At 40.0% G+C, this 24997-nt stretch overlaps 1 protein-coding gene across 3 annotated transcripts in view; it reads left to right on the top strand.

The window, feature by feature from the left end:
- Window positions 1–24997, top strand: part of DIDO1 (death inducer-obliterator 1) — a 48087-nt gene that overhangs the window by 1176 nt on the left and 21914 nt on the right. For all 3 annotated transcript variants that reach the window (XM_059862750.1, XM_059862752.1, XM_059862751.1), the window contains exons 2-7: window positions 11210–11397; window positions 12978–13082; window positions 13387–14284; window positions 14590–14908; window positions 16839–17051; window positions 17557–17782. In XM_059862750.1, coding sequence (XP_059718733.1) covers window positions 11313–11397; window positions 12978–13082; window positions 13387–14284; window positions 14590–14908; window positions 16839–17051; window positions 17557–17782 — 1846 coding nt within the window. In that variant the 5' untranslated portion in view covers window positions 11210–11312. The remainder of the gene's footprint in view (window positions 1–11209; window positions 11398–12977; window positions 13083–13386; window positions 14285–14589; window positions 14909–16838; window positions 17052–17556; window positions 17783–24997) is intronic.

Genomic DNA, 24997 nt, shown 5'->3' on the forward strand with positions numbered 1-24997 from the left:
GGGTTTTCATTCCAGGAACTTCTGGGAGGAAAAAAAAAAGTTGATTGCTTTTATTTCACTCAGAAGAATGTATATAGCCTTCCTAAATTCCCTGGATTTTTTTGGTTGGTTGCTTTTTCCTTGGATAATAGAGTTCACATTTTTTTCAGAAATAGCTTTTTTGAATACCTAGTAACCACAGTCTCGATTAGCTAAATTCTTTGGCAAGTAATATTAAACTATATTATGCCTCATTTTATGATAACTTTCCACTGTTTGCTCTTTTGTGTATTTTTTTCTCAGTTTTAAAGGGTAATTCAAATTACTTTAGCTTTAACAGTCTTGGTGCTACTTCTACAAATAAAATTTACTAGCTGTTTAAGGAATTTAATTGCAGGTCAGTGAAAAATGATGTGTAGTTACTGTCCAAGTGTACCATGTACCGTGTTAATTGTAGTAGATATTCTGGGTTGTGCTCCACTTTTATGTGTGCCACCCACTTGTTATCATTCCTTGACATTTAGAACTTTCTATAGGAATAAATATAGAAGTAAGCTTAAAATAGCTCTTCAGTTAGGACTTAATTTTTTTTCCTTTGACATTTCCAGAAATATGTCATACATAAAGGTGTTTTAATGCACTGGGGTGAAACACTAAAGGCCCATGTTGGCCTTCAGCCTCCATTGAGACTGAAAATCAAATAATTGATTAGAAAATCAAATAATTGGTCTTTTTAAGACCAGCATTTAAACATTTTTTTGCAAAGTTTTTGGGTTGTTTCTTTAAGGGGTAATTTCCGTTGGTACGCAAATGAAGGTTTTGCTGTATTGCAAATATGTGTACAGTGCAAAAATACCTGCAGTTTTTAAAACTGTTGAAATATAAAATAATAATATTAACTAATGTCTATTCACACATGATTCAGAGGGTGTTTGCATATAACTGAAAAATGGGTTTTGAATTCAAAAAAGCAAATAACACCAAAACCCCGAACTCCCCAAAGCAATGCAAATAGAATCAAATCTAGGTTAGTAGATAAAATTGAATAAATATTTTTTCAGTGTCTAGTGGACTCCCTAAAGCCAGTGTTTGTTCTGCTTAATCCAGCTTTACTATGAAGATTTTTCTGGCAGTTATCACGTTATTTGTTTCTGGTTTAAGATAGTAATTGTCTTTATAGTGTAACTTAACGACTGTCGGATTTTAATTCTGTACAGCCTGAAACTTTAAGCTGGAGGTATTAGTGGGAAGAGGAAGAGCAAGGATTAAAGGGGTTGGGCTGAGAGTTATGAAACATAACTGATGGAAGTAGGAGCAGGGGCTGGGCGAGAGTGACATTAGATGGCATTAGTTGACAGAACTGGTGTCTCTGCACCAGTTTTATTCTCTGCTGCACTTTCTACCTTGTGTCTCTTGTGCCACAAGTAGTAGAGCAGTGGTAGGAGATGCAAGGAGAGGATTTTAATACAAGTAAGATTTGCCCAATTTATGCAGGAGCTGGTTCCTGTTTGTGTGTGCAGTCATGCATGAGTTCTCAGCTCCCAGTTAATGCTTGGAGGATTCACTGCTGGGAAGTTTTTATCTAAGGCAGCTTCTCAAATGAGTGGATATTTGACAGGCGTTCTTGATGGTGGTCTCAAGAGCACTGATAGACTTTGAGGTTAAAAAGCTTAAATTTTCAGTTAGGCAGCTCAGACACACATATTAAATGAGCATTATGCATGTTCTCCCAGTAAATTCTAATCAAAACTGGAAACTCAACTGTGTTTACTGCATCCTTAATAACATAATCAGCGAGCTGTAATTAGTGTTTCACCAAATTTGGAAGAAGTTCATTTCTGTTTATTTAATGAGGCTGTTTTGGTGGAATAAGAATAAAAATGATAGCTAGTTTCAGAGGTTATATTTTAACTCACTTTTTACAGACAAAATAAGGGAAAAAGTTACATAACCACATGATTTTGTTTTCTTCAGCAGCTGTACTGGTAGGATCAGAAATGATAGATTATTTAAAGATAAACAAGCTGTGGGATTGGGGAAAGTTAAATTTTAAGATTCTCTCATTTAGCTGTTGGATTTATAGCTGAATGTTCCTAAGGGCCCTGATAAGAACTAATTTCCCTGTTGCCCCTAGGAGAAATGCCAGAGGGTGTGAATTGCCTTCCCTAAGCAAAGTTTCCTGGACAGTTGCTAAGGAATCAAGTTCAGTTGCAGAAATTAAACATTAGGCAAATATATAGTATGTATTTGCAAAATAGTTTTTTTCAAGATGATGGAAAAGGATTGCTAATGATCCTGTGAATTGAGTGATACCCTGGCAGTGTTTGTAATTGATACTTCTGTTGACTAAACTTTTCAACCATGACTTGTAAAATTGGCTTTTGCTGGAGCCTTTAGAAGGTTTTTTGTTAAGAGATGATCATGCTTGGGCTTTTAATCTAAACATTTGACCACCTAAAATTGTGTTTATTGCTTCTTAATCTGTATAAAAGGGAAAAAACCCAAAACAGTAGAGCTCTCTACACTGCTTTGATTCTGCTCACAGCTTTCCCTTATGGGCAAAATCTGTTTGTTACCTGATTTTTGCTCATGCTGTTCAGACCTTGAAAGCAGAAGTAAACCTGACCCAAAACCTCAGTTTTTTGGGGGCTAAATTTTCATTGTTAGGGGGAGTATGGGATTATCTTACTCATGTTCTTCTGAGTAAAGGCTTAAGAAGATACTGTAGGAGTAGTGAAATGCCAAATGTCAGTCTGTTACTAAGTCAGTATCTGCCTAGGCTACCCATGGAGCTCTGCTAGAAAATAAAAATGACATGTATGTAATACTTTACTTCCCTCTTTCAATTAATGTTTTCATAAATGCCAAAAGCACTACAGGCAATATGAATTTTGTTTCCCAAACACAGTTATGGGCTTACAGCTTGCAGGATGTGCACAGTGCAAGTGCCTTGTGTTAGGGGTTACTGGAGTTTGTCAGTGCTGTTGTCACAGTTCTGTCCCCAGCTGCTGACACAGAGCTGAGCTAGCAAAGCCTCTCCTGCCTACGCACCTACCTACATTTGCCAGTGTAACTTCTTCCAAGGAATTGGATTGAGCTTTCCAAGTATTTTTTCCCCCCTGAGATTAACTGCTTCCCTGCTTGCAGGGGCCTGTGATAGAGCTGAGGTTCTGTGTGCAGCTGCACTGAGAGCCCACTGCACAGGGTGGTGCTCGTGTGCTCCACCCTGCAAACACAGGTAAAAGTGCAGTTTTGCAGATCTGATTACAGCAGTGTGAGACACTTGTGCCAGCACAGCTCTGTTGTAGCCCTTAACGTTCCTGACTTGTGCAATTGTGACAGGCAACATCTGTAGTACAGATAGGATCTGTTATTAAATTAAATCTTCGTGTTTGCCAGATATCTGATGGGCCTGCTGCTAAAGTGCCTTGAGTATTTCTGTGAGAAATTGCTATTCAGTTGAATTTAACTGTGAGAACTTCAATCTGGCTCAAAGAAGCTCTTTCTGCTACTTGCCCAGAATAAACTGCCTGTAATGCCTGGTGTCATTCTCATTCTGTGCATGACCTACCCAGCAGTCCATCCCTTCTTCCCTTGACTGCTTGGGGTCCTGTGTGCTGCAATGTGAAGTAAGAGGGTTTTAACCTGAAAGACATCAAAATAAACCTCAGTGTGTGCATGTTATGCTTGGCATAAACCTGGGAGCTGCTCTGTGTTTTTGCTTGGTGCAGTTCTTTTGTACTGTGGAGTCCCTCGTTGTCTTTGCTGTCTATCTGCTGCGGGGCCCAGTGTGTGTGTGCTGCTAATCTGATAATCTGCTCTGCACACACATGAAATTCCTCACATCCAGGAGGTCCCACATCCCCTGCAAACCTGCAGGACTGCTGTCCTGTGTGAGCACAGGTTTCCATCCTGTGAGGCACTGGCCCTCCTATGAGGCTTATGTAAGGTAAGTGAGCAGCCTGACAGAAACCATGGAAAGCCTGAAGGTGTTTTAGTTTCAGACACAGCAGAGAGGGTTTATAATGTGTGACTAAAGAGATTTTAATTTGGAAAGGTTAATGTCTTTATTATTGCAAGTACAGAAACCAAATGAGTGTATCTTGTTATTAAGGGAAGATATTTCTTCTTGGAATTAATCAATTTCCTTGTATTTTAAAAAGTAAGCTGTTAAATTGGTTTGCTCTAAATTTTATTTTAAACTCTTCATTATTTTCTGTTTTTGAAAAGTATTGATCTTATGAAATTTATAAATGTATTCAGTCATTTTTCATGATGGAAAAATCTAGAAGGTGATTGAAAACTTGTTTCTACATCTTGGAAAATTTAAAAAAAGTAGTTAATGTTTGTTTACATTTTAAATCTCATTAGTTGGTTGTCATCAGCCCTGTGTGTTGGTATGTGGTGTCGTGTGAATGTGCACTTAATAGTCTTTCCTGTACCAAGGCAGGATGAGTGTTCATACCATGAATGTTTGAAAGAAATTTTCAGCACCAAACATAAAAAGGCAGAAAGTCTGCAGTTGACAAAGCTCCACTGAAATGTCCTGCCTGTCCCAGCTGCAGAGAGGGGTGCAGATGGGCACTGCTGAATAATTCATGGCACCACATCATTACACCTCGGGGTCCTACAGTACCTTCAAAAGTTTCTTGATAAAACATCAGGGAGATTGAGGAAGGGGATCTCAACAGATGTGTAGAAACCTCTGGATTAAGTTTTGGCTCACCTGTTCCCTCTGGTCATCTCACTGCGTTGGTGTGCTCAGGTGTCCTTGGGGAGCTTTGCCCTCCTGTGGTGTTGGTACCATAAAAACTCTTTCTTTCCACCACCTTCAAAGGGTGCAGATTCTTCATCCTCTGCTTCACCCATTTCTGTCTTGGAACAGCCTGATCTCCCAAACCAGTCAGTTCTTTTCCATTACTTTTGGCAGAAACTCAATGGGATACTCCCCAACACTGAGAAATGAGGCTTTACAAGGAGTAGAACCTCTCTGTTATGGGAGATGGGGAGGTGAGGGCACAAGCAGCAGGTCTGAGTAGACTGAGGTGTGGTGTGAGATGACTGTAGGGTGTCCATGGTGCCACCCCTGACAAATTATTACCCTGCCATGCTCTGTGCATTAGAGATTGAAATACTGTCCTGATACTAAAAGCTACCTTAAAGCTAGATCTTGGTGATATTTTGTCTTATTTTGGCTGTAAGGAGGTGTTCCTACTGGCCTGGAATAATTGCTGCTTCCTGTGATGTTTAAGAGGAGCAGAGGTTTCTTAAATTAGGCTGGGTTATCCCTGAGGAGCATGGCTGTATTACTGCTCAGTCTACATCTTGCAAATATAAAAGCTTATTAAATTTTTAAAATTGGAGTAATACATTGACTCTAGAATAGGAAGAAATGAACTGCCACTTTTAAGTTGCTAGTATTGTAGGTAGAGGTGGCTTTGTGTGTAATCTTGGAATTCATTTATTGTGTTTAATGATAGCCAGCAAAGCACTTAGAGATAAGTGTTACGGGTTTTGTAGTGTTATTTCTCTTTGGTTTTATTCTTTGAGGTCTAACTATAAGCACTGACATGTGATTTTATGCATTCTTGATTTTTAACATGATATATCAAATGTATACTTCTGGCATAAAATTCTTGTGTTTACCAGGAATGTCTGGACTTTTGACCTTGAGCTGCAGCTTGGCTTTAGCAGTCAAGCAGTAATACAGTAACTTAGTTGGAGTGCAGGGGAGGAGTGAGGGTCACAGTTTTCATGTCTCACAATAGCCAGACTTCAGCTTTAGGGCTGTCACCTCTTGTTCTTCAGCTCTCATTGCCTCTCTTTGTCACAAGGTCCATCTCCCAGCTGTTTGGAGAAGTTTCCCTTCCTTCATAAGACACTTAAATTAGCAAGCTGTGGATATGTTTTACATGAAAATAAAAGACAGGCTGTACTGTGGAATCTGATTTTCTGTTGCTTTCCATGCCGGTAAAGTATCTGTCCTTGCATCTTTCATGGCTGAGTAGGTGGAGGGAGCATCTCCAGAGCCAGGGCAGAGCCTGTTCCTACTGTTCTTGGGGGTCACTGAATTGCACTTTTGTCCCTGCTCTCACTGGAACTGCTTGTTCTTGTACAAAGTAGGTGATGCCCTACTGGCATCCATAGGGCTGCTTTTGTAGTGCTTGATGATGCAAGAGATTAATTTTGCTGCTGCTTAGCAGAAAGTGCAGGTTTCCCAGCTGTCATCTTTGCCAAAAAGGGATGGAGGATAATTTTCAATGGGGGACAATCTTCCGAGTAGGAGTGCATCAGCTAAGCCATGCCAACATTTATTTGAATCAGAAATTAAATCCTTATGAGTTCTCACACTGTTTTGGTTTTGCTCATGTGATTATATTTGCTGATTAGGAATTTTTAGCACTTAAAGGAGGTTATCATAGGCCAAGCCCAGTAACTCTTTCACAGGGATAAAAATGAGAAGATAGTGGAGATTGGGACTGAAATCGCTGTTGCATTGTTCTGGAAAGGATGTTTTCTGCCCTCTAGAAATATCCTGCAGTTTCTTTGATATTTAAAAAGCCTGACTGGGATATCATTGTTTCAGCCAAGTACTTTGCATATGAAACAAATTCTGAAGAAACCTTTAGAAAAATACATCTAAAAACCAGGTAGAAGTCAGTCTAACTGAAGCTAGTATCTTATGTACTGGGACAGACTGGCTTTCTGTTAGGAGATGGACATGAAATTGGTCACTGATGAATGATATCTGCTTTGAAAACCTAGCTGGTGTAAAATCATGCTTTGAATTTCTTTGTAGATGCAAAGAATGTCTTCTCACCAACCCTCAAGTTCAGAACCTTACACAGGCCATTTTAATTTTTGAGATTTCCATCCTGTCGTTGGGGCGTGGCTGTTGCATTTCCTTAATGGATCTAAAACTATAACTGGAGTTTCAGTATGAAGACTTAGACAGCATTTACATCTTTTAAACTTTTTTTATCATGAGGTGTCAACTTTGGTGCAGATTACAGCAAATTGGCCGGGTATTGAAGGGTGCTGACATCCAAGATCAGGGAATAAAATGCGACATATTTTGCTATCTAGATGTGAGAATGAGGGAATAAAGATCACTGGTCTTTCATGCATATTCCTCAAACACTGAATAAAATCCCCAGTAAGCTAAATCTGAAGAATTTATCCTAGCTATTGACAGACTTTTTTGTATGCAAGTCCTCAGATAAACAAGAAATAAGATTACTTTTTTGGGGATGGGTTTAGTTCCTGTTAAAGGTTTTATTACTAGGCTTCCTTTCAAGATAATTTTTTAGAGTGAAGTCTTCCCAGTTACCTGAAGCACAGAGTTCTTAATGCAGCTAAAATAATCCGCTGCAGTAAAGACAAAACCTTTATGCAGAGGACCCATTGAGATTTTATTTCCCCCTCAGGGAAATGAGAAAAAATAAAAGTGGAAATTCCCATCTGAATGAATATTTGTCATAATTTATTGAATCGTTCTTTATCTAGAAAAACACCAAAAAAATGGGCAAATGTTGGTGTTCTTGAACAAGTTGCTCTGTCCCCTCCAAGATGTTATCTTGGGCATCCTAAAAAGGGCTTAGTGAAGTCAGCAGATCCAGGTGTCCTCCGCCCATCCTGCCATGAATATCTCAACTCTGTGTTACTGGCAGAGATAATCTCTCCCTTTTCACCTGTGATTGCTGCCAGCTGGCTCACAATGGAAGGCAGTAGATAAGAGAGTGCTTCCGGTAGGGTTTTGTCTGAATGTGAAAGGAAGATAACGAGTGGGATGTTATTTGATGAGTGAAGGTTTGTTGGAAATTATATTCTGAGTGTCTGTTGTGAGGTGTTGCAGTAGCAGGATTTGAAATTTGGGACTCTTCTTTTCACTCTCTGATTAATGTGGTTGCCTGGTCTGCTTTGGAATATCTTCAGTCTGTTTACTGAAAACCACAAGGGTTTGCAGCAGTTGGAGAATCCACAGGGCTACTTAATGTGAGTGCTGAGCTCTCTGCTCTTGCAGTGTGGCAGCCCTGTGATTTTGGGTTTGTTACTGCTTGAGAATAGTTGACCAAATTGAAATTAAAAGCTTGTGACAGTTCTGTGATTTTTCTAGGTTACAATACCTCTGTGCTTCCATTGCTTCTGTAATTTAAATCCAGAATGAAATCAAGTGCCTCAATTGTTTTGGAAAATTTGAAACATTTTACCTGAAAACTAATGGGAGAGGAAGAAACTAAATAAATGTTTCCTTGAGTGGACCTTCTTTCTTGAGATACTGTGCATCAGCTTTATGCTCTACTTCTAGTTAAGTGACTGTTCTGTTTCACTGGAATGCTCATACTACTGCAGCGACTCCTGATTTGTGTTTCTGAATTCATTTATAGTTGGTCCTAAAACCTTAGGCATTTTCCCTCTGGAGACTGCTTCTCCTAGAAGCTGTGAACCTCAGCAGGAACTCGGCCTTTTGAATATATGTCCGTTAATGTTAGCTTGCTTTTTTTCCCCCCATCATTTATTGAGGTTTTTTGCCTCAGTTTTTTCAGAGGAACAAAATATCCTTTCTAATATTCTGCATAATATTAGATATAGTTACCTAACATAGATAGAAAGAACAGGATGATGCTGATGGGAGTTGTCTACTAAGGGAAATACAATAATTCTCAGTTTCCAGCTGGAACTTCCAATTTCAGAAATGTGATTAATACATTGTGTTAGTAGAAATAAGTAAAATTATCCCGGATGTTCAGCTCGTCTAAAACAAAACTGCCAGTTTTCTGTTTCTGTTGACATTTCTGTCAGTATCTCAGCTGCAGTTAAACACTGAACTTGAGAACAAACAGACCAAAATGAACAAAAAGTCCCACTGAATTTGGAAGAGAAAGAGGTATTTGAAGATTCCAAAGTTGCCATATGTTGTAGTAAATATTTTTGCAGGCAGTTTGTAGAACATTTGCTTAGAAGTGCAAAGTATAGTTGTGAGTTAAGGCTTTATCCTTTTGTGTTTTGATAATACTTGATATTTCAGCTTCTTTTAGGCAATTAAGTTTAGTCTGTATTAAGATGCAATTCTGCAAGAGCAGATTCATGTAAAGTAAGTGTGAAACTTCCTCTTTTTCATGAAAAATATTGTGAACCACATGGGAAAGGAAAAAGGTGAGCTACTAAACAATAATAAGGAACAACTAGGCATTTTACAGCAAACATATGGGATCTGTAACTTCAGTGTTTAAATGCACTGTATATTTATATCTCTCAAATGTGGAATAATTTTAAAATTGGAGCTCCCTAAAATTTTTTCCTGGAGGTAATGGTGATAATATAGGTAATAGCAATTAGATATCATCTACTGTAGCAAAAAGAAGAATGATTCTGGCATGGAATCTTTGTTTTCAGGTCTCACAGGTGTTGCTGCTGTTCTCTGTTAGAGCTGGAGCCTGTGCAGCTGAGGCACTGGGTGGGCAGTGAGTGACCATGGAAAAGGCACTTTGTGTTCAACTAGCTGTGTCTCCTAAGAGATGGTGCTGGTTCTGGGTTTGGAATGTCGTGGTGGTACTTGGTGACTCAAACATCATTTGAAGAGCAGATTGCACCCAGGGCCTTGAAAGCCCAGGTGCAGCACTGTGAACACCAACCTGTAGACAGTTCCTTCCTTGGGGTAAATATGCAAACAGGAGGTACTTTTTGTGTGTGCTACAGAATTTGTTTGTTTCATAGTTTATTACAGAGTTAAAATGAAGTGATTAGCTGACTTTCCTCTCCCTTTAGGCATATCACTGAAAAGTTGAGTGACGTGTGATCAGTTGGAGATTCTGAACAGGGAGATTGAAAGGTTCTTACAGAGCTACACTGTGAAGGAGGCACTTAAAACTCAGTGGCAGAGTGCCTGGATATAATCCCCGATTCAGGCACTGGAGCAAACTACCTATTAGAGCAGGTATTCAGAGCCATGAGATAGAGCACCAGGGTTTTTATAATTAGTGTGTTCTGTTCTTTTTTGCTGTTTAATTTTTCCTCCAGTTCTTTGAGTGGTAGTGGTTGACTGAGGCAAAGAATTACATAATCCCCAATAGAAAAGGCACAGGGGAAAGAAGAAATACTGATGTGAGTCTTCTCCAATTAGTACAATCAGTATTGTTTTTACTAATTCTGCTCTGCCACAGTCATGCAAATCTTGAGATTTATAGTTGATGAAATAAAGTGATCCACTGATGAAAATTGCATTTGGGGAGGGTTTTGTCTTTTCCCCCTTATTTTTTGGGACAGTGACATTGGAGAACACCTAGAGATGATGATTGCTTAGGAAGTAAGTGGTTTTTGAAGAGCACAGATGCTTTAGGAGCTGGGGCTTCAGAGATTTGTAAAAAAAAGAAAAAGGTATTGTTTAAAAATCAAAGACTATATATTGGCGTGTCTGAGGGATTATCTAACTTATTTTAAAATTTGTATGTCTTCTCGCCTGAAGTATTAATAACCAATTTTTATTCCTTTCAGAGAATTATTATTGTTTTAGTTAAGCTCTACACCTGCTGTGGCAGTTCCCCTGCATCTTTCATTGCAGGGTGCTGACTCACTGGGTCTGTGTTCAGTTTCCTTCTTTTGTCTTCACTGATTGATGTCATAGTCCAGTTCATCCTGTCCAGCTGGTCCTCCTTCACCTCCCAAATTCTTTTCCATTGCTCTTGTATTCTGGTAGGCTACTTTGGGTTAGTGCAGGCATTGCCTGCTGATGATCAAACTCAGGCACTCAAAGCTGCAGGGTCTCCTGGATTGAAATTTTGTATAAATCAGTAAATCTGCCCTATTGTAATTTGGGCCATGCTAATGCAGTTAAAAGGATTTCTATATTTTCATTGACAGTCTGCACTTAGTAAATTCCACTCCCAGAATGTTTTTAAATGCTGCACATGGACTAACTTCTTCATTACAGTTTTGTTGCTGTTCTGGATACCTTAATTGAATCTAAATGAATTAGTGAGAGCGTAATCATCTTTTGTATTTCTTTCAAAGGTGTCGGCTCTTGGTAACTGGGGAGGTGACATTGCTTAATTTTGACCTTTTTTTCCAGTTCCACTGTATTTCTGAAAGTGCAAAACTGTCAAGAAGACAAAATAACGGAATTTGCTTTATAATGTAATAGAAGTAAAGCAGTTCCTAATTTAGTTAAACAACAGTAAGATAAGTTAATAAATATATCGATGCCTTATTTTGTCCCTTTGTTGTTTTCCAGAAGCCAGCAGGAAAAAGAGGATTGATAGCATTTGGACCTGCTGTCAACTCGGAGATTCAGTGTGGTACTTGATTCAGGAAATTCAGCATGTGCTGGCTGGAGGATGCTGAATGATTCTGATCCTGTGCTGCCCTCCTCTGGCTCAGCCCTTCAAGGAGAAACCATTCGAGCCTCTGATGCTGTGTCAGGTACAGAGGACTTTGAAGAGCCTTCTTAGTTTTTTACATTTTAGCTGAAATTTCCATCTCAGAATTTGGGTAATCTCTGCTTCTAGGTTTAAATGTTTTTTTCATGTTCCAAAGTAAACAAAGATGTAAACTTTAAATATTTTGACTTGCTTTCCTAATTATATTGTGACATTTTTGGTACAAATAAATTTTAGTGCTGCTAAAAAAAAAAGTTAAAAGTTTATCATTAGTGGTTTTTTAAAAGTTAAAAGTTTATCATTAGTGGGGGAACTTCAAAGAATTTTGTATTGGATTGAGACAGTTCAAGCTCTTTGCCTATGTACTGCAGGCTTAAATTTCAGTTTTTATTCTGTGTGTAATGTTAAAAGTTACTATTTAAATTAGTGTTCTGACGTCTGCTGCTTTTCCAGTGACATTTATAGTATTCACAGTTACAACTGAAGTGTTAATTTTTTCAACATATCTGCACAGATTTTTGTTTCCATAGCACTGCCCCTTAACATTTCTGTTCCAGCAGTGTTAAATGTAACACTGAAAGGAGAGGATTTGCAGAGGAGGGATTGTGTTAAGACAGAACAGTGATGGAAGTGATGCGGTATATGAAATGAGGAGGCATTTATTCCCAGGGAACACTGGAAAACTGGGAAAAGCTTGCTGAAGGGCATCTCTGAAACCTTGTAGCTGTGTTATGTACATCTGTTAAAAGCATCTGATCCTTCAGTGCTGTCATCTAGGAATTCTGCTCATGTTCCCTTTAGTTCATCAGCCAGGGATACACATATCCAGAAACATCCTTGGAGAGAGTTGTGGTGTGTCCTTTGTTTTCAAATAACTTTCTCTTCAGCCTGTTTTTTGAGGTGCAGTTACTGCTGCATGTTCCAGTTTCCTGGGAGCAGTGGCACTGCAGTGGCTGCCGAGCAGTGTCTGTGCCCTTAGGAGCAGTTCCAGAGCATGCAGCTCATTGGAAATACATGAACTTTAATTCTTGTTCAAACCAGGTTATTCCTGAAGTTATCAAAATACAGATCCTACATCTATTTCTGTCACTTGCTTCTGCCTTCTCAAATAAGTCTTCTAATAAGCTGGGAAAGACTTATGAGAAAACAGATATGGTTGTCAGCACAGATTTTGTGGTTGTTTTTTTTTTTTTGTGGCTAAGTCTGTGGCAGTTGGAGGTTCTTTGCTGAATCAGGTTTTTTTTTTTTTGGAGTCATTCTGGTAGATCACATAGGCTGAAAACATTTTTGTAAATAACCATCTCCAGGACCAGCCTTTCTTATGTTTCATTCCACACAGAAGTGAGTGGAACTGCTGTAGAGTTTTTGTCCAGACAAACCCCAGGGAGTAGTTTCATACCATGAGGGAGTTTTTTGTTTGGTTTTTTTGAGAAATATCAGAAAATATCAGAAATCCTATGGCTTCTTAATAAAATTTGTCAGTACAGTATCCAGACACACATGTTTAACTTAGTACTTTGAAGGAACATTTGTTGCAATTAATACTGAAATAAGAATATTTACTAATTACTTGGGCTATGAATATTTTTGAATGAGAATTTTGGACATTTTTTTTCTGTTTAGCATTTCAGAGTGGGAACAGTGTTGCCTGTACTATGGAACAAGCTGGAAACACAGTGCCATTAGAGTCTGAAGCTAATACTGACAATATGGAAAACAGTTCTCCTGGTAAGGGTTCTTCCTTTGCAATTGAAAATGTGCTTATTTGTCCATCATGTATGCATGTGTGTAAATGTTTTTAAATAACTCAAGAGTTTGTAACAGGAACAACTGGATTATGTTGTCACAGCGATGTGTTTTAATTGCTGCTACTGTTGTATTACATTCACAAGAAAATATTGTATCTGTTTTGGGCTCATCATATGAAGTGGAGATACATAGATGTCACAAAGAAAATAACATGTTGAGAAAAGCTTTTATGAAAGCACATCATTCATCACCACCACTTTATTAACTCTTCCCTTGTTTTTAGCATCAGTGTTGGATGATAAAGGTGAGCAAAGCAATGAGGAGGAGCAAAAGTCTGTCAAGCCAACAAGTAAAGAGTTCAGGAAAACCTGGGGGTTTCGGAGGACCACGATTGCCAAGAGAGAGGGTGCAGGAGATGCTGATGTGGACTCCAGTGAGCAGCAGCCTCAGCAGCAAGGCATCAACCTCAGGAGGAGTGGGCGACAGCCAAAGCGCACAGAGAGGGTGGAAGAGTTCCTGACCACAGTGAGGCGCAGGGGGAGGAGGAGTGTTCCCACTACCCTGGAGGACTCCAGTGAAGCAGCCTCTGGGCCAGCCACTGATGCTGAAACTGCTTCTGAAGACAGTGTTGAGAGCACTCCAGATACAAAACCTGTCACTCGGAGGATTTGCACCAGAAGTTGTAAGGAGCAGAAAAGCCCTAAAAGCAGACCCACAAAAGAGGAAGAAGAAGAGGAGGAGGAGGAAGAGGAAGATGCTACTTCTGATAGTGACAGTGATGGGTTAACACTAAAGGAACTGCAGAATCGGCTAAGAAAGAAACGTGTTGAGCAGAAATATCCTCAGCTGGTGTTGAAGGATGTGCAGAACCACCTGAGGAAAAGGAACTCGGAAAAAGATCCTGCCAAAACAGGTGATGTCACACCTGAAAAACAGGATGAGTCTGAGCTGCCTGTCAAACAGGAGCCTGAAACAGCAGACAGCACTGAGATTGCGAGTCAGGTAGTTGTGTCTGAGGAGGACACTGAAGATCTTGAGGCTCAGAAGGAGGAGAAGCCTGCCCTTGGTGCAAAGGGGGCCTCAGATGAGGAACCTGAAGAACAGCCCAAAAGCAAACCTGAGTCTGAGATCTACGACCCAAATGCCCTGTACTGTATTTGTCGTCAGCCTCATAACAACAGGTAGGCAAAGGGCTCAGCCCCAGACACAGTGCAAGGACTTGGAATCTTTCTGTGATTAAAATTAAGCTAGATGCCAGTGATTACTTTTTGAATGAGCTTTCTGATATATTGAATTTTTGGCAGGGAATTTAGAGCAAGTACTTATAAGAGGATAAACAAATACAGAAATAACCAGTGAGGCAGAACCGTGCACTGGTGCTTTATTGGGGTGCTGAAGTTGTGTTGCTTGAAATATTCACTGAATGTTAATTGTCTTTTCATTTCACAGTGTTTTACTGTTCCTTGGTGGGTTTTTTTTTTTTCAGGTTTATGATTTGTTGTGATAGATGTGAGGAATGGTTTCATGGTGACTGCGTGGGTATTTCTGAGGCTCGAGGGCGATTGTTGGAGAGGAATGGTGAGGACTATATCTGTCCAAACTGCACCATTCTCCAGGGACAGGATGAGCCTGTTTCAGAACTAGACCAGCAGGAAGCTAAAATGGAGCACGGAAATGTGGATGGCACAGAATTCACAAGCATAGGAACAATTGAACAAAAATCAGTTGAGGACCAAGGAATCAAGGGTAGGATTGAAAAAGCTGCAAATCCAAGTGGAAAGAAAAAACTGAAGATATTTCAACCCGTAAGTATTTTAATTGTTTCTAATTTTTCATGTTTCACTGAGTACATGGAGACAGTGACCTGTATGACTATATATCTGACTTGATTTTAAAGCTACACATCAGCTGAACAGCCCAATGAATACTGGCTGGCTAACAGAAGTTTATTCATAGTTCTGTCAGTACAGGAGCTAAAACTTAGTTTCGAGTGAGGGATTTAAAAGTTTTATATAGCTGTAAGAAATAGTTTGTGCTGTTCTCCCTTTTTAAATACTGTTTTGGAAGTCAAACAAGGATGTCTTTTAATAAAAATTCTAGAATGCTGTGCTGTTTTATACTATCTTTGAAATAATCTCAAACATTTTGGTCATTTTCAGTGGTAGTGAAACTTTTCACTTAATGTGAAAAAGTCTGTTGGAGTTAATTCCAGCTGTACTTCCAGCTAGTCTTTGAAATTCTGATTTTTGTCCTGTACTGCTTTAGGTTATCAGCAAATTTCTTTATATTGCATTTTTTTAGGGAATTTCTTTATACTGCATTTTTAAATCTAAAAAGATGTATTTTGAACTATTTCAAAATTTGAAGTTTACATTTTGTAATGTAAAGTTCCATGCCCAGTTGAAAGGTGTTGAAGCTTCTTCAGCATAATGTACATGAACTAAAAAACCCAAGTGCTACAGTGTTTGTCTTTGTTCTGCTGAAGGTGCTGCGTTTTAGTGCCAGTGTCTTGGACATGTAGAGCTGACCATGGCAGCACAGTGAGATTAATGTATAGATAGAACAGCTTGAGCTGAATATATAAATATTTACTATTTTAAGATAAATATGTGGAAAACAGTATTCTCAAAAATATTTTCAAATACATTTGTTCACCTTTTTATACAAAGGTTTTTGAGAGTCCAGTGCTGCTGGTGTTGGCTCTGCTGCTGAGTATCACCAAGTGCTCTTTATCTTTACTTCTCTGTTAAGTGTGTACATAATGGGAAAGTTCCCAAATCCAAGTTTTATCAGGCTGCTACAGATAAAGCCATGTACTGACTTTTGATTGCAGGGAAGTCAATTGCACTATGCAAATAATGTTTATTTAACTAGAAATATTCCTGAAAAACTTATTTTTGCAGATGATGAGAGGCTGTTTAGAACTACAGTAGTTGTGAGTGTCTTGTGTTATTTTTAGGAGTAATTTAGAAGAGAGACTAAAATCACCATATCCGGAAGTGATAGGCTGGAGCCCAGAGAGCTTTCAAGTATTTCTACAATTCAACTTAATTCACTGTGTTTTCAAGGAATGTGCTATTTTCTGAATCATAACATTGGAAGAGGAAGTTCTTCATCTGTAACACCTTGATATAAATGGAGAGTGATTTTGAATTAGAGGAAAATTCAGATTGCAGAGACAAACCTATAAATGTGTAAGGAGTAGGAGGCTATGTGAAAGTTGTGTATAAGAATCTAAGTTGGAGACTTCTAAAATTAAAATTGGTAAAACCTGTAGAGCAAGAATAATCTGTTCACCTGAATATCTGAGTGCTTCCTCTTACATGTGTGCATGGCTGAGGACAGCAGCTGATGGGAATGGTTTAGAGACCTTGCTGTTGAGAACCCAGCTTTGCATTATTAAGGACATTTCTCACATCATGTAGAGGATCAGTAAAAAAGCATTTGTGTACTTATGAGATTTGAAAATTTAGGAAACCAGCCTCCTGTATCTCGGGGATAGCAGACCAACCACTTGAAAATGCAGCACATCCTGAAAAAATGTGTTGGAGAAGTGAAATTCTTACATTTGTATGGGTTGTTTGTGTTGTGTCATGAATAGCTGTTGTTCTCATGCTGGCAGTTGTGCAGGTCAGAGCTGCAGAGTCTGCACATGAGCTGTGTAAGCATTTCTCCGTGTTACAGAGGCTGTTCCTGCTGTTTCCCCACCTCACTCCATTTCTCTCTGTATTGAAGGTGATTGAAGCTCCTGGTGCTTCCAAGTGCATCGGCCCCGGCTGTTTCAACGTGGCCCAGCCTGACTCCGTGTACTGCAGCAATGACTGCATCCTCAAACACGCTGCTGCCACCATGAAGATCTTGAGTTCTGGCAAGGATGCAAAACCAAAACCTAAGGAGAAGATCAAACCAAAATCTGAAAAGCCTGGCATAGCAAAACCTCAGCAGCAGGTGAGCTTGTGTTCATGATGCAGAGCAGTTGCCCTGGAGCATTGTGCCTTATTTCTGTGCTCTGCTTTTTGACTTTAATTAGACCGCCATGTCCTGCACTGAAGAGGAGCTTCTGTTACTTTTTTTGTTGTTATTCTCTTGCCTTTTCCTGTGGTAAGGATAATAAAATGTTTTCCTGTAGTTTTAAAAAAATCTTAATAATTGCCTCTAGATGGAGATAGTTCCTTGCAAGGGTTATCTAGATGGCAACTACTTTTAAGAATGTACTATTTCAAGTAATTACATCTTTTTTATTTTACTTTAAGTCAAATTAATTTTGGCTTCTTAAACTAAACTTCAAACTACTGGGTTTTGGAGTAATCAAATAATTTCCAATGGTGCACTATAAAAGTAAGGAGTTTACTGTAAAATAAACTGGTGTATGTGTGTGTAACTCTTTCTGCTTGTTTGTCAAATTAAATATATTTGGTGTTTATTAGTAATCGAGCTACCTTTAATTATTCAGGTGGGCATCAAACCAGTTTCAAACCAAAAGAGACAGTTGCCTGAGAAAAGAGAGGTGAATGTGAAGAAGACTGTTGTGAGCACAGCCAAGACTGAGGCAAACAGCCAAGCTCCTGCTCGAGAGCCAGCAGCAGAGCCCGTCACGCCGTCCTGGGCCAGCGATCATAATTACAATGCTGTAAAGCCTGAAAGGACTGCTGCCATTTCACCTGCAGTGTTGTTCAAATGTATGTATGGCTTAGGGATATTCCTGAATAATCATATTTTCTTTGAATACCCATCCATTCTTGGCCCTGCAAAACTAGGGAGTTTAGGATTTGGGGGTTTTTTCTTACTGTGGCACCAAGCTACTTTTCTCCACCTTCAAAGATTCACACAGATACACACAAATGAGAGATACTTTCAGGAGTTTCATATGTATCATATGACAGTTGTATGATTAAGAGCCTGTTGATCTACCCTGCTGATTTCTGGATGACAACTACATGGTTAAGCTTGAAGTCTTTCCCATAAAGAAAGTGTCTGTTTGTAATCTAGAAGGTAAGTATTTGAGACATTTGTGTTAAGCTTTACAAAAAAGTTGTGCAGTGTGCACTGTGAATCAGCAATTGCCTGTACTAATTTCATTGTATTTTTGTAATTTAGATTTGGCACCTGTCTCTCAGGTCTTGCATTTTCAGTGCCTGGTGCCAAGAGTGAAATCTTCAACGTGGTATCCAACGATACTTGACACCTCTGCAAACAGCTTTTAACTGTGTCAAGTATTCTCCTGCTGCTTTTCTCTTACATGAAATAATTTAAGGACCATCCTTTACTTTTATGCTGGGCGGGGGGGGACGCAGCAGAACTCTGTAATCTTTATTTTTTCTTACTTTTTTTTTCTTCTTCTCTGTTCATATTCCACACATTATCCACACACACAAGAGCACATCTCAACTGGATGTTGGGCAGAGATACTGCCTTGCATACTTTTGCAGGTTTTGAGTAGCATCCTTGTAATTCATGCAAAGGTAAGTAAATACTGCTTTGAAGCCTGAACAAGTCTTTTTGCTTATGACATATTTTTGATTGACTCACTGAGTAGTTTTATAATGCAGTTATGGAACTTGGGATGAAATCTGACATTTCAGTTGCAAACCACGTGACCACCATTTAACTCCTTTGAAGAGTAATGAATCAGAAATTCAGTTCTCACAGCTTTTGTAACCACACTTCAGCCAATTTACATTTTATTTTAATAAGTAAATGTAATTATTGAACACTTACATGTGAAGTAACTGATAACTTTATAAATAGTATTTAAGATGAGATTTTCTAGTTAGAGCTTTTAAGCACTGAGGGAACACCAGCTACCCTAAATTGCTGTTGATGAACATGGCACACACCACGTTGATTTTAGTGGTCTTTACTCACATCAAGTTAAATGGTTGTAATTTTTCTCTGCGTATTTTTGCTCCGTTTTAGGCCCTTGACCTCTTGTATAGTAAACTCCCTTAAGATATATATTTTAATTAACTTCCATTCATTTTAGATTATTTTAAAGACAATTCAGCTTTTTTGTCAGAAACATTAGTGTTTTAAACATAACTAGAATTAGTGGAAGGACATAAAGGAAACTATAAGGCCTTATTTTACATCAGATTTTTCTGACTGTAAAGTTACAGGTGTCCATAGAACTATTTCACTTAAAATGTCCTTATTTCTATAGGTTTTGGGTTTTTTTCCTAAGAGACAGGAATATAGGTTTTGAGGCAGAAAGTTTGAGGGTTTTTTTAAGGGACTTTGCTCTTAAGATTTACCACACTGTAGGTTTTACAGATTTAACCGCTTCCAGTAGAAAACTGGATTCCTGCAGCTAAATAGTGAAATTGATTCCAAAACATTGTAAATACCAGACTTTAGCAACAAATAGAGAACAGCCTAGTTCGTGTGATGAAGAACTCTCATATCAAATGCAAGGAAGAACTTCCATTTTTTGTTTTTTTAAGGTAAGTTGCATTGGTATGTGGGAACTCTGCCATTACTAAATGCCCAGATAAATTGTTTGCGTATTTGTGAAAAAATGTGTCCTACTTTTCAGTGGATAGGTCTGAGCTGTAATCTTCCCGAGAAGCTGCCAGTGCACCATCTGCAAAAGTACTCTACCAGATTTTATTTCTTTAAGAAATCTTTATATGCTGTTCAAAACCTAAGAGTTACAGCATTAGGGAAATTCATGAGAGTGATTTCACTATGCTTCAAGTATGTAAGAGTGAAAAGTCTCTTAAGTCTGAGCTAGTCTGTCAAGGAAGACATGTTTATTGGACCAAACATAGTCTGGTTTAGATGCAAATCTTAAAACCAAGCAACTCCCAGTTTAGAGATCTGCATTTCTGAACATTGATTATGAAGGACTTGTAGTCCAGAAGAGGCAAAGGATTTCCAAACGCAGTATTTCAGAATGCTGTCCATGTTCTTCCAGAGCTTCCAGCCATGTTCACCAAATCATTGTTGGCAAATTCAGTGCAGGAATTAAGGCAACTTTTAGGAATTAAGAAAACTTAATTTAACCTGATTGACAGAATCACTCTCTAATACTCTTTACATCAGACAGTTTATAATTTCAAACATAGATTTATTTTATGTATTTACTCGGTACTTGTGAGTTACAAGGCTTTGTTTTTATTATGTGAGATAGTTGTTTTGTTAAGTAGTACCAAGAAATTAAGTCACTTTCAAAGACCTACTGGTTGGTGAGAGCATGTAGTGTATTTGCATCTAAGCCTGCCTCCAGGGCCCTTCTCCCAACCTGTTCTGCATTTGTTTAAGAAAAGGGATGTTTGGTGCTACTACTGTAGTTATGCAGAGCAGTCATTTTTTTTCCTTCTGTTACCCCATTGTGTTTCTTCACTTCCTAACTTCCCTATGTCTTTTGGGGATGTGAATTAAGGCTGTACTTGGAAGTGATTTGGTACACCAGAATCTGGTGCCTGAAAAATGATGCTGTCTTCCATCTTTCTGTGGCCAGTGAAAATAATCCTTTTGATTAATTTGAAAACTAGTGTGGGAAATGCCTTGATTTGATAAACGAATATTAAGTACAAGTACTTCTGAAGATTCAGACAGCATTTGAAGTACACATATAAAAGGAAATTGGGTCTGAGTCACATTCCCTTTCAGAAGAGTTGCTTTTACTTTTGTTAGGAAAATTACTATTAATTTGTTATGCAGTGCCCAGCTCTTATATTGCATTTCAGAAGTCATCCTGGCTTCCAAATTCATGCAAGTATGTGGATTGTTGAGATTTATGAACATTGTTCAGAGATCCATGTTACAACAGCAACACTTGTAAGAGACTTTTTCTGTGTTTTTGCTAATAATTGTCAAGCAGAAGTTAGCAGCAAATGTAGTTTTAAAATAGGAAATAAATCCAAAATGAGGGGAGGAGGGTAAACTTTTGCAGTATCCCAATTTTTAAACTACCCGGTCCTAAGTATGCTAAGTATTCATTAGTGCTTTAAAGCTTTGAAGTTCACCTGATTTATTAGACTTAAATACACAAAGTGCTAATTTACTCAGTTCAGGTGTTAAGACAGTTTAAATATCTTGCCTGCTTTTCCTGAGAAGAGCAGCTAAGCTTGCAGGAGAGTGAGGAGGGTTTATTAGATAAAAGCTCAAAAGGAAGCATTAAGTTACTGTTCTTGTGGGAGAACTTCAGGGTAACAAGCCCTTGTCACACCAAATCACTAAAGTTGTGTTTACATTGTAACTTGTAATTTGTGTTTAAATTAACTGCAGACAGATACAATGTGAGTTTATAGCAAGTTTGGGTCGTCATACCTTATGTGATAATGGTATTTCACTAAAGAATGAGTGGGGTTTGGAAGGGGGAGTGTTTCCTTCAGAGAAAACGTCAATCTTTGTGGTCCTGCTCCTGCTTCCCAGCAGGGAATTCCGAAGAGACAACGCTGCCACCTCCTGGAAGTAGGAGCCCTGGCTCTGGTGATACAGATTTCCTTTTGTAACCCATTTTCAGTGTTTTTAATCTCTTCTGCTGCTGAACTTTTCCACACACAAAGGGAATAGTATATGTGTGTGTAGTTACAGATCTTGGACTGTTTGTTCCTGTACACCTCTAACAAAATAAGGAGACTTTGAGAATGGAACACAGGGATAGTGGGATGCCCCACCAGCAGAAACTGCTGTGGGTATCAAAATGGCAAGATTATAGCATACATAATTTATGTGTGCATTTCCTTGTGTCTTGATTTTTTTTTTTTTCTTTATGTAATAACAGCATGAAGACAGGAAAGAAAGAAAGAAAGAAAAACCACTCTACAGAGAGCAGGAGGAATATAGAGTGCACTAAAGATAGGATTTATGGTTCAAGAAGTAATAGTGATGTAGGGAGCTGTAAGTAGTGATATGAAGAGTAAAAGATAAGGTCTTGCCTGCCCACAGGTTGGTGCCAATTTAATGCTGCTTTTGGGGCAAGATTATTCCACCTGAAGTTGTGGCTGTTGAGTGTAGTGGATGTGGATTTAGTGCTGTTGGTTTAGCTTAATTTAAAATAATATTTTACTGAAACTTTGCTTCTTAAGCCATAGGTATGTTTGACTGCCAGGATTGATCGTAGGTAAACTGGATTCCTTTGGGTATGAGTGCTTCCCCACAGGAAAAGCTAGGCTGTGCCAGGTTCTATTCTGTTATACTGAACTGCTGGCATCTGAATTGACTCTTGGAAAGCCAGGGTGTCTTGCTTAATGCTGTATTCTGCAATGTAGGCCCGTCCTGAGAGGCAGTAAGTATCAAGTAGTACCTGGGAAATGAAGAATTACTGATTTTGGTACTGTCCACTTTCTGGGACACCTGGCTGCCCTGCATGTAGGTCTGGCCTAAACATTTGAACTAGAGGAGTTTTCAGAAGGGCTGCTGACAACCCAGTAATGATCAGCATACCCAAGATGAGTCAGCCAGAAGTTCTGAAAAATTCACCTTGGAGACATGGCTTTGGAAGGGTTGTACAGCAGAATAACCTGGCTCCAGTGCTGAACTCCCATCTTGAGACTGGCAGGGGCTGTGCTGGCCTGGAGCTGGCACGAGACCTGAGCTCTGCCTGTGGACGCAGGCAGACCATAGTGGTGCTGAAGCCAACGTCCCCCGGCACCCAGCCAATTAAAAGGAGCAGTGGGATTCCTGGGGAGCCATTTTCATCTCCTGCCTGTGAACTCCTGGAGCTCCCCTTCTCTGCTCTGCAAGGTATGTCACACGTGCCCTGTGACTGGCAGCCACGTGAAGATTTTTGCCGTCTCTTAAGTTAGGAAGGCTGGTCCCTGCTTCTGGCCTGTGCCTCTCAAACACCAGCAGCACACCCGAGGCACTCGGAGACAGCAGGCCAGCACTCCTGCCATCAGGGGTGCTTGGCTTCAGTGTGAGAACCATTGCTCAGGGGAAGGGTTGGGGGGCAGAAACCTGGTACAGCTTCCAGAGGCACTGTACATATGAGGGTGGTTTCTCTCATCATCAACACTGAAAGTGATGAAAGTTTGATTAAAACACTCACCACCCTCTTGCTGTTTTGCTTTCTTTTACTAATTTTACTTCAGTTCTTTGAACTTGCTCACTTGAGTGCATAGCCAATGAAAAGTTCTTTGCTAGTCCCCAAACAAAAGGGATTTTTTTTGAGATGATCACTTGCACTTAGAGTCAAGTTCGCTGCTGATTTGCTGTGTCCGATCTGTGCTGAACTTGGAACCTGAAGATGGCCTGTCCCTGCAAGGAGTGATGATGCCAATCCATGAACAGTTTGGAAAATAAGCCCTTTTTTTGCCTCAGACAGTGTTTCTCAAGAGGGGGGTAGGAGTAAAGATGCAGTTGTCTAATGGAGATCAGCTAGATCACTATAGTATCATGTAGATTAAAATAAAGCTTGTGTGTCAAAGCTACAGATGTGCATCAGCACAGAGCTACAGATTGGCTTGAACACAAATCACTGCAGGAAAGGCAGGCCCTTGTCTCTGAGTCTCCTGAACTAAGTTTAGGGACAGGTTTCCACTTTGTGTGCCTAAATGTAGAGGCTTGGCACACAGGCAGCTTAACTGCAGTACAGATCAGAACTGATGGAGGCTTTCAAAGAGCAGCAATGGGGCAGGAAGCATGTGCCAGACACTAGTGTTCAATAAAGTTTGATTTGGTCTTGAAAGTGAAAGGAGATGGGGCAGGTCACTGTGAAAACTAACACTGAAGCTGATTTAAGAGCAGCTCAACACGTCTGAATTAGGGCTAGCACTGAGTTATCTGTGAGGGAAGTGACAAAAAGCCCTGCAGAAGCAGGTGTGAGGAGATAGCAGTCAAACAGGCTCGGAGCTGCAGCGGTCCCGGAGCTCATCTGCACAGCCGCGGGCAGCGGTGCTCGGTGCCACCAGAGGGGGCTTCGGGGCACCCAGCGGCGCCGAGCAGTGCCCGAGGCTCAGATGTCAGGCGGCCCCAGCACGGACTGGGCACAGCTGGCTCGGAACTGGTAAGTAGCTTCCCGTTGTGGAGTGCTTGAGGACTGACAGCTAAAGCACCTGCTCACCCGTGTCTTTTACTCCATTTTTGCAGTTCCAGAAGGTGTATCCTCGGAAGAACTCATGGATTAAAGTTCAGTAGTGGCCACTGCTTGGGGCTGGGGGTTGGTTAAATTCTGCTCTGTTCAGGTTATTCCTATCACAAGTCACACAGGAGGGGGTCATCACGCAGCTGTGTCAGATGACTCTTGGGACATGGGCTGAGTGGCAGTGGGAAACTGTGGAACCACACCAGTTTAGAGGCTGGGAAATCCTGCCTGTCCTCTCCAGCAATTATTCAGAGGGGAAATGTGGTGGTTAAATTCTCAGCTACTGGCAAAGGGGTGAGGTGTTTCCCTTGTAGGCCAGCAGCCTGTGCTGCCCTGTGTGCCAGAGTAGGCTGCCCTTGCCTTGCCCTGCTTGGAGTGGAGAAGCTGCAGTGCTGTGCCAACGGCGCAGGGACCTGCGGCTGAGCCCAAGGAGCCACCGGACTTGGAGGCCGAGGTCACTGCCCGAGTCTGTGGGACACCCAAAACGCTGGCAGGGCAGGTCCTGCATAGGTGAATGGCTCTGCTGGGCTGTGCACACCTGTGTTCCTGTCAGCAGGGTCAGCTTGTCACAGGATGGAATTGCTCAGCTCTGCTCAGCCTTTGCACTGGCTGTGTAAATACTTTGTAACAGGTATTAATGGGTTTATTGCAACTGCACCGCTGCAGCGGTGTGGATTTTCTTCCCTCTAAAGGCATAAAAATCTACTTTAAACAGTAGTAAATATGAACCAGTTTTGAGCAGGTGGATCACAAGTGGCTGTTCTCTGCTTAAGTTGCATTATTTATTTTGTGGAATTTTACAGATTTATTATTTAAGAAAAATGTTAATTACCAGCTTTCTTACGGTTGGTGCCCCAGAAGTTCA

The sequence above is a fragment of the Haemorhous mexicanus genome, chromosome 18 (assembly GCF_027477595.1).
Source record: "Haemorhous mexicanus isolate bHaeMex1 chromosome 18, bHaeMex1.pri, whole genome shotgun sequence".
Classification (NCBI taxonomy): domain Eukaryota; kingdom Metazoa; phylum Chordata; class Aves; order Passeriformes; family Fringillidae; genus Haemorhous; species Haemorhous mexicanus.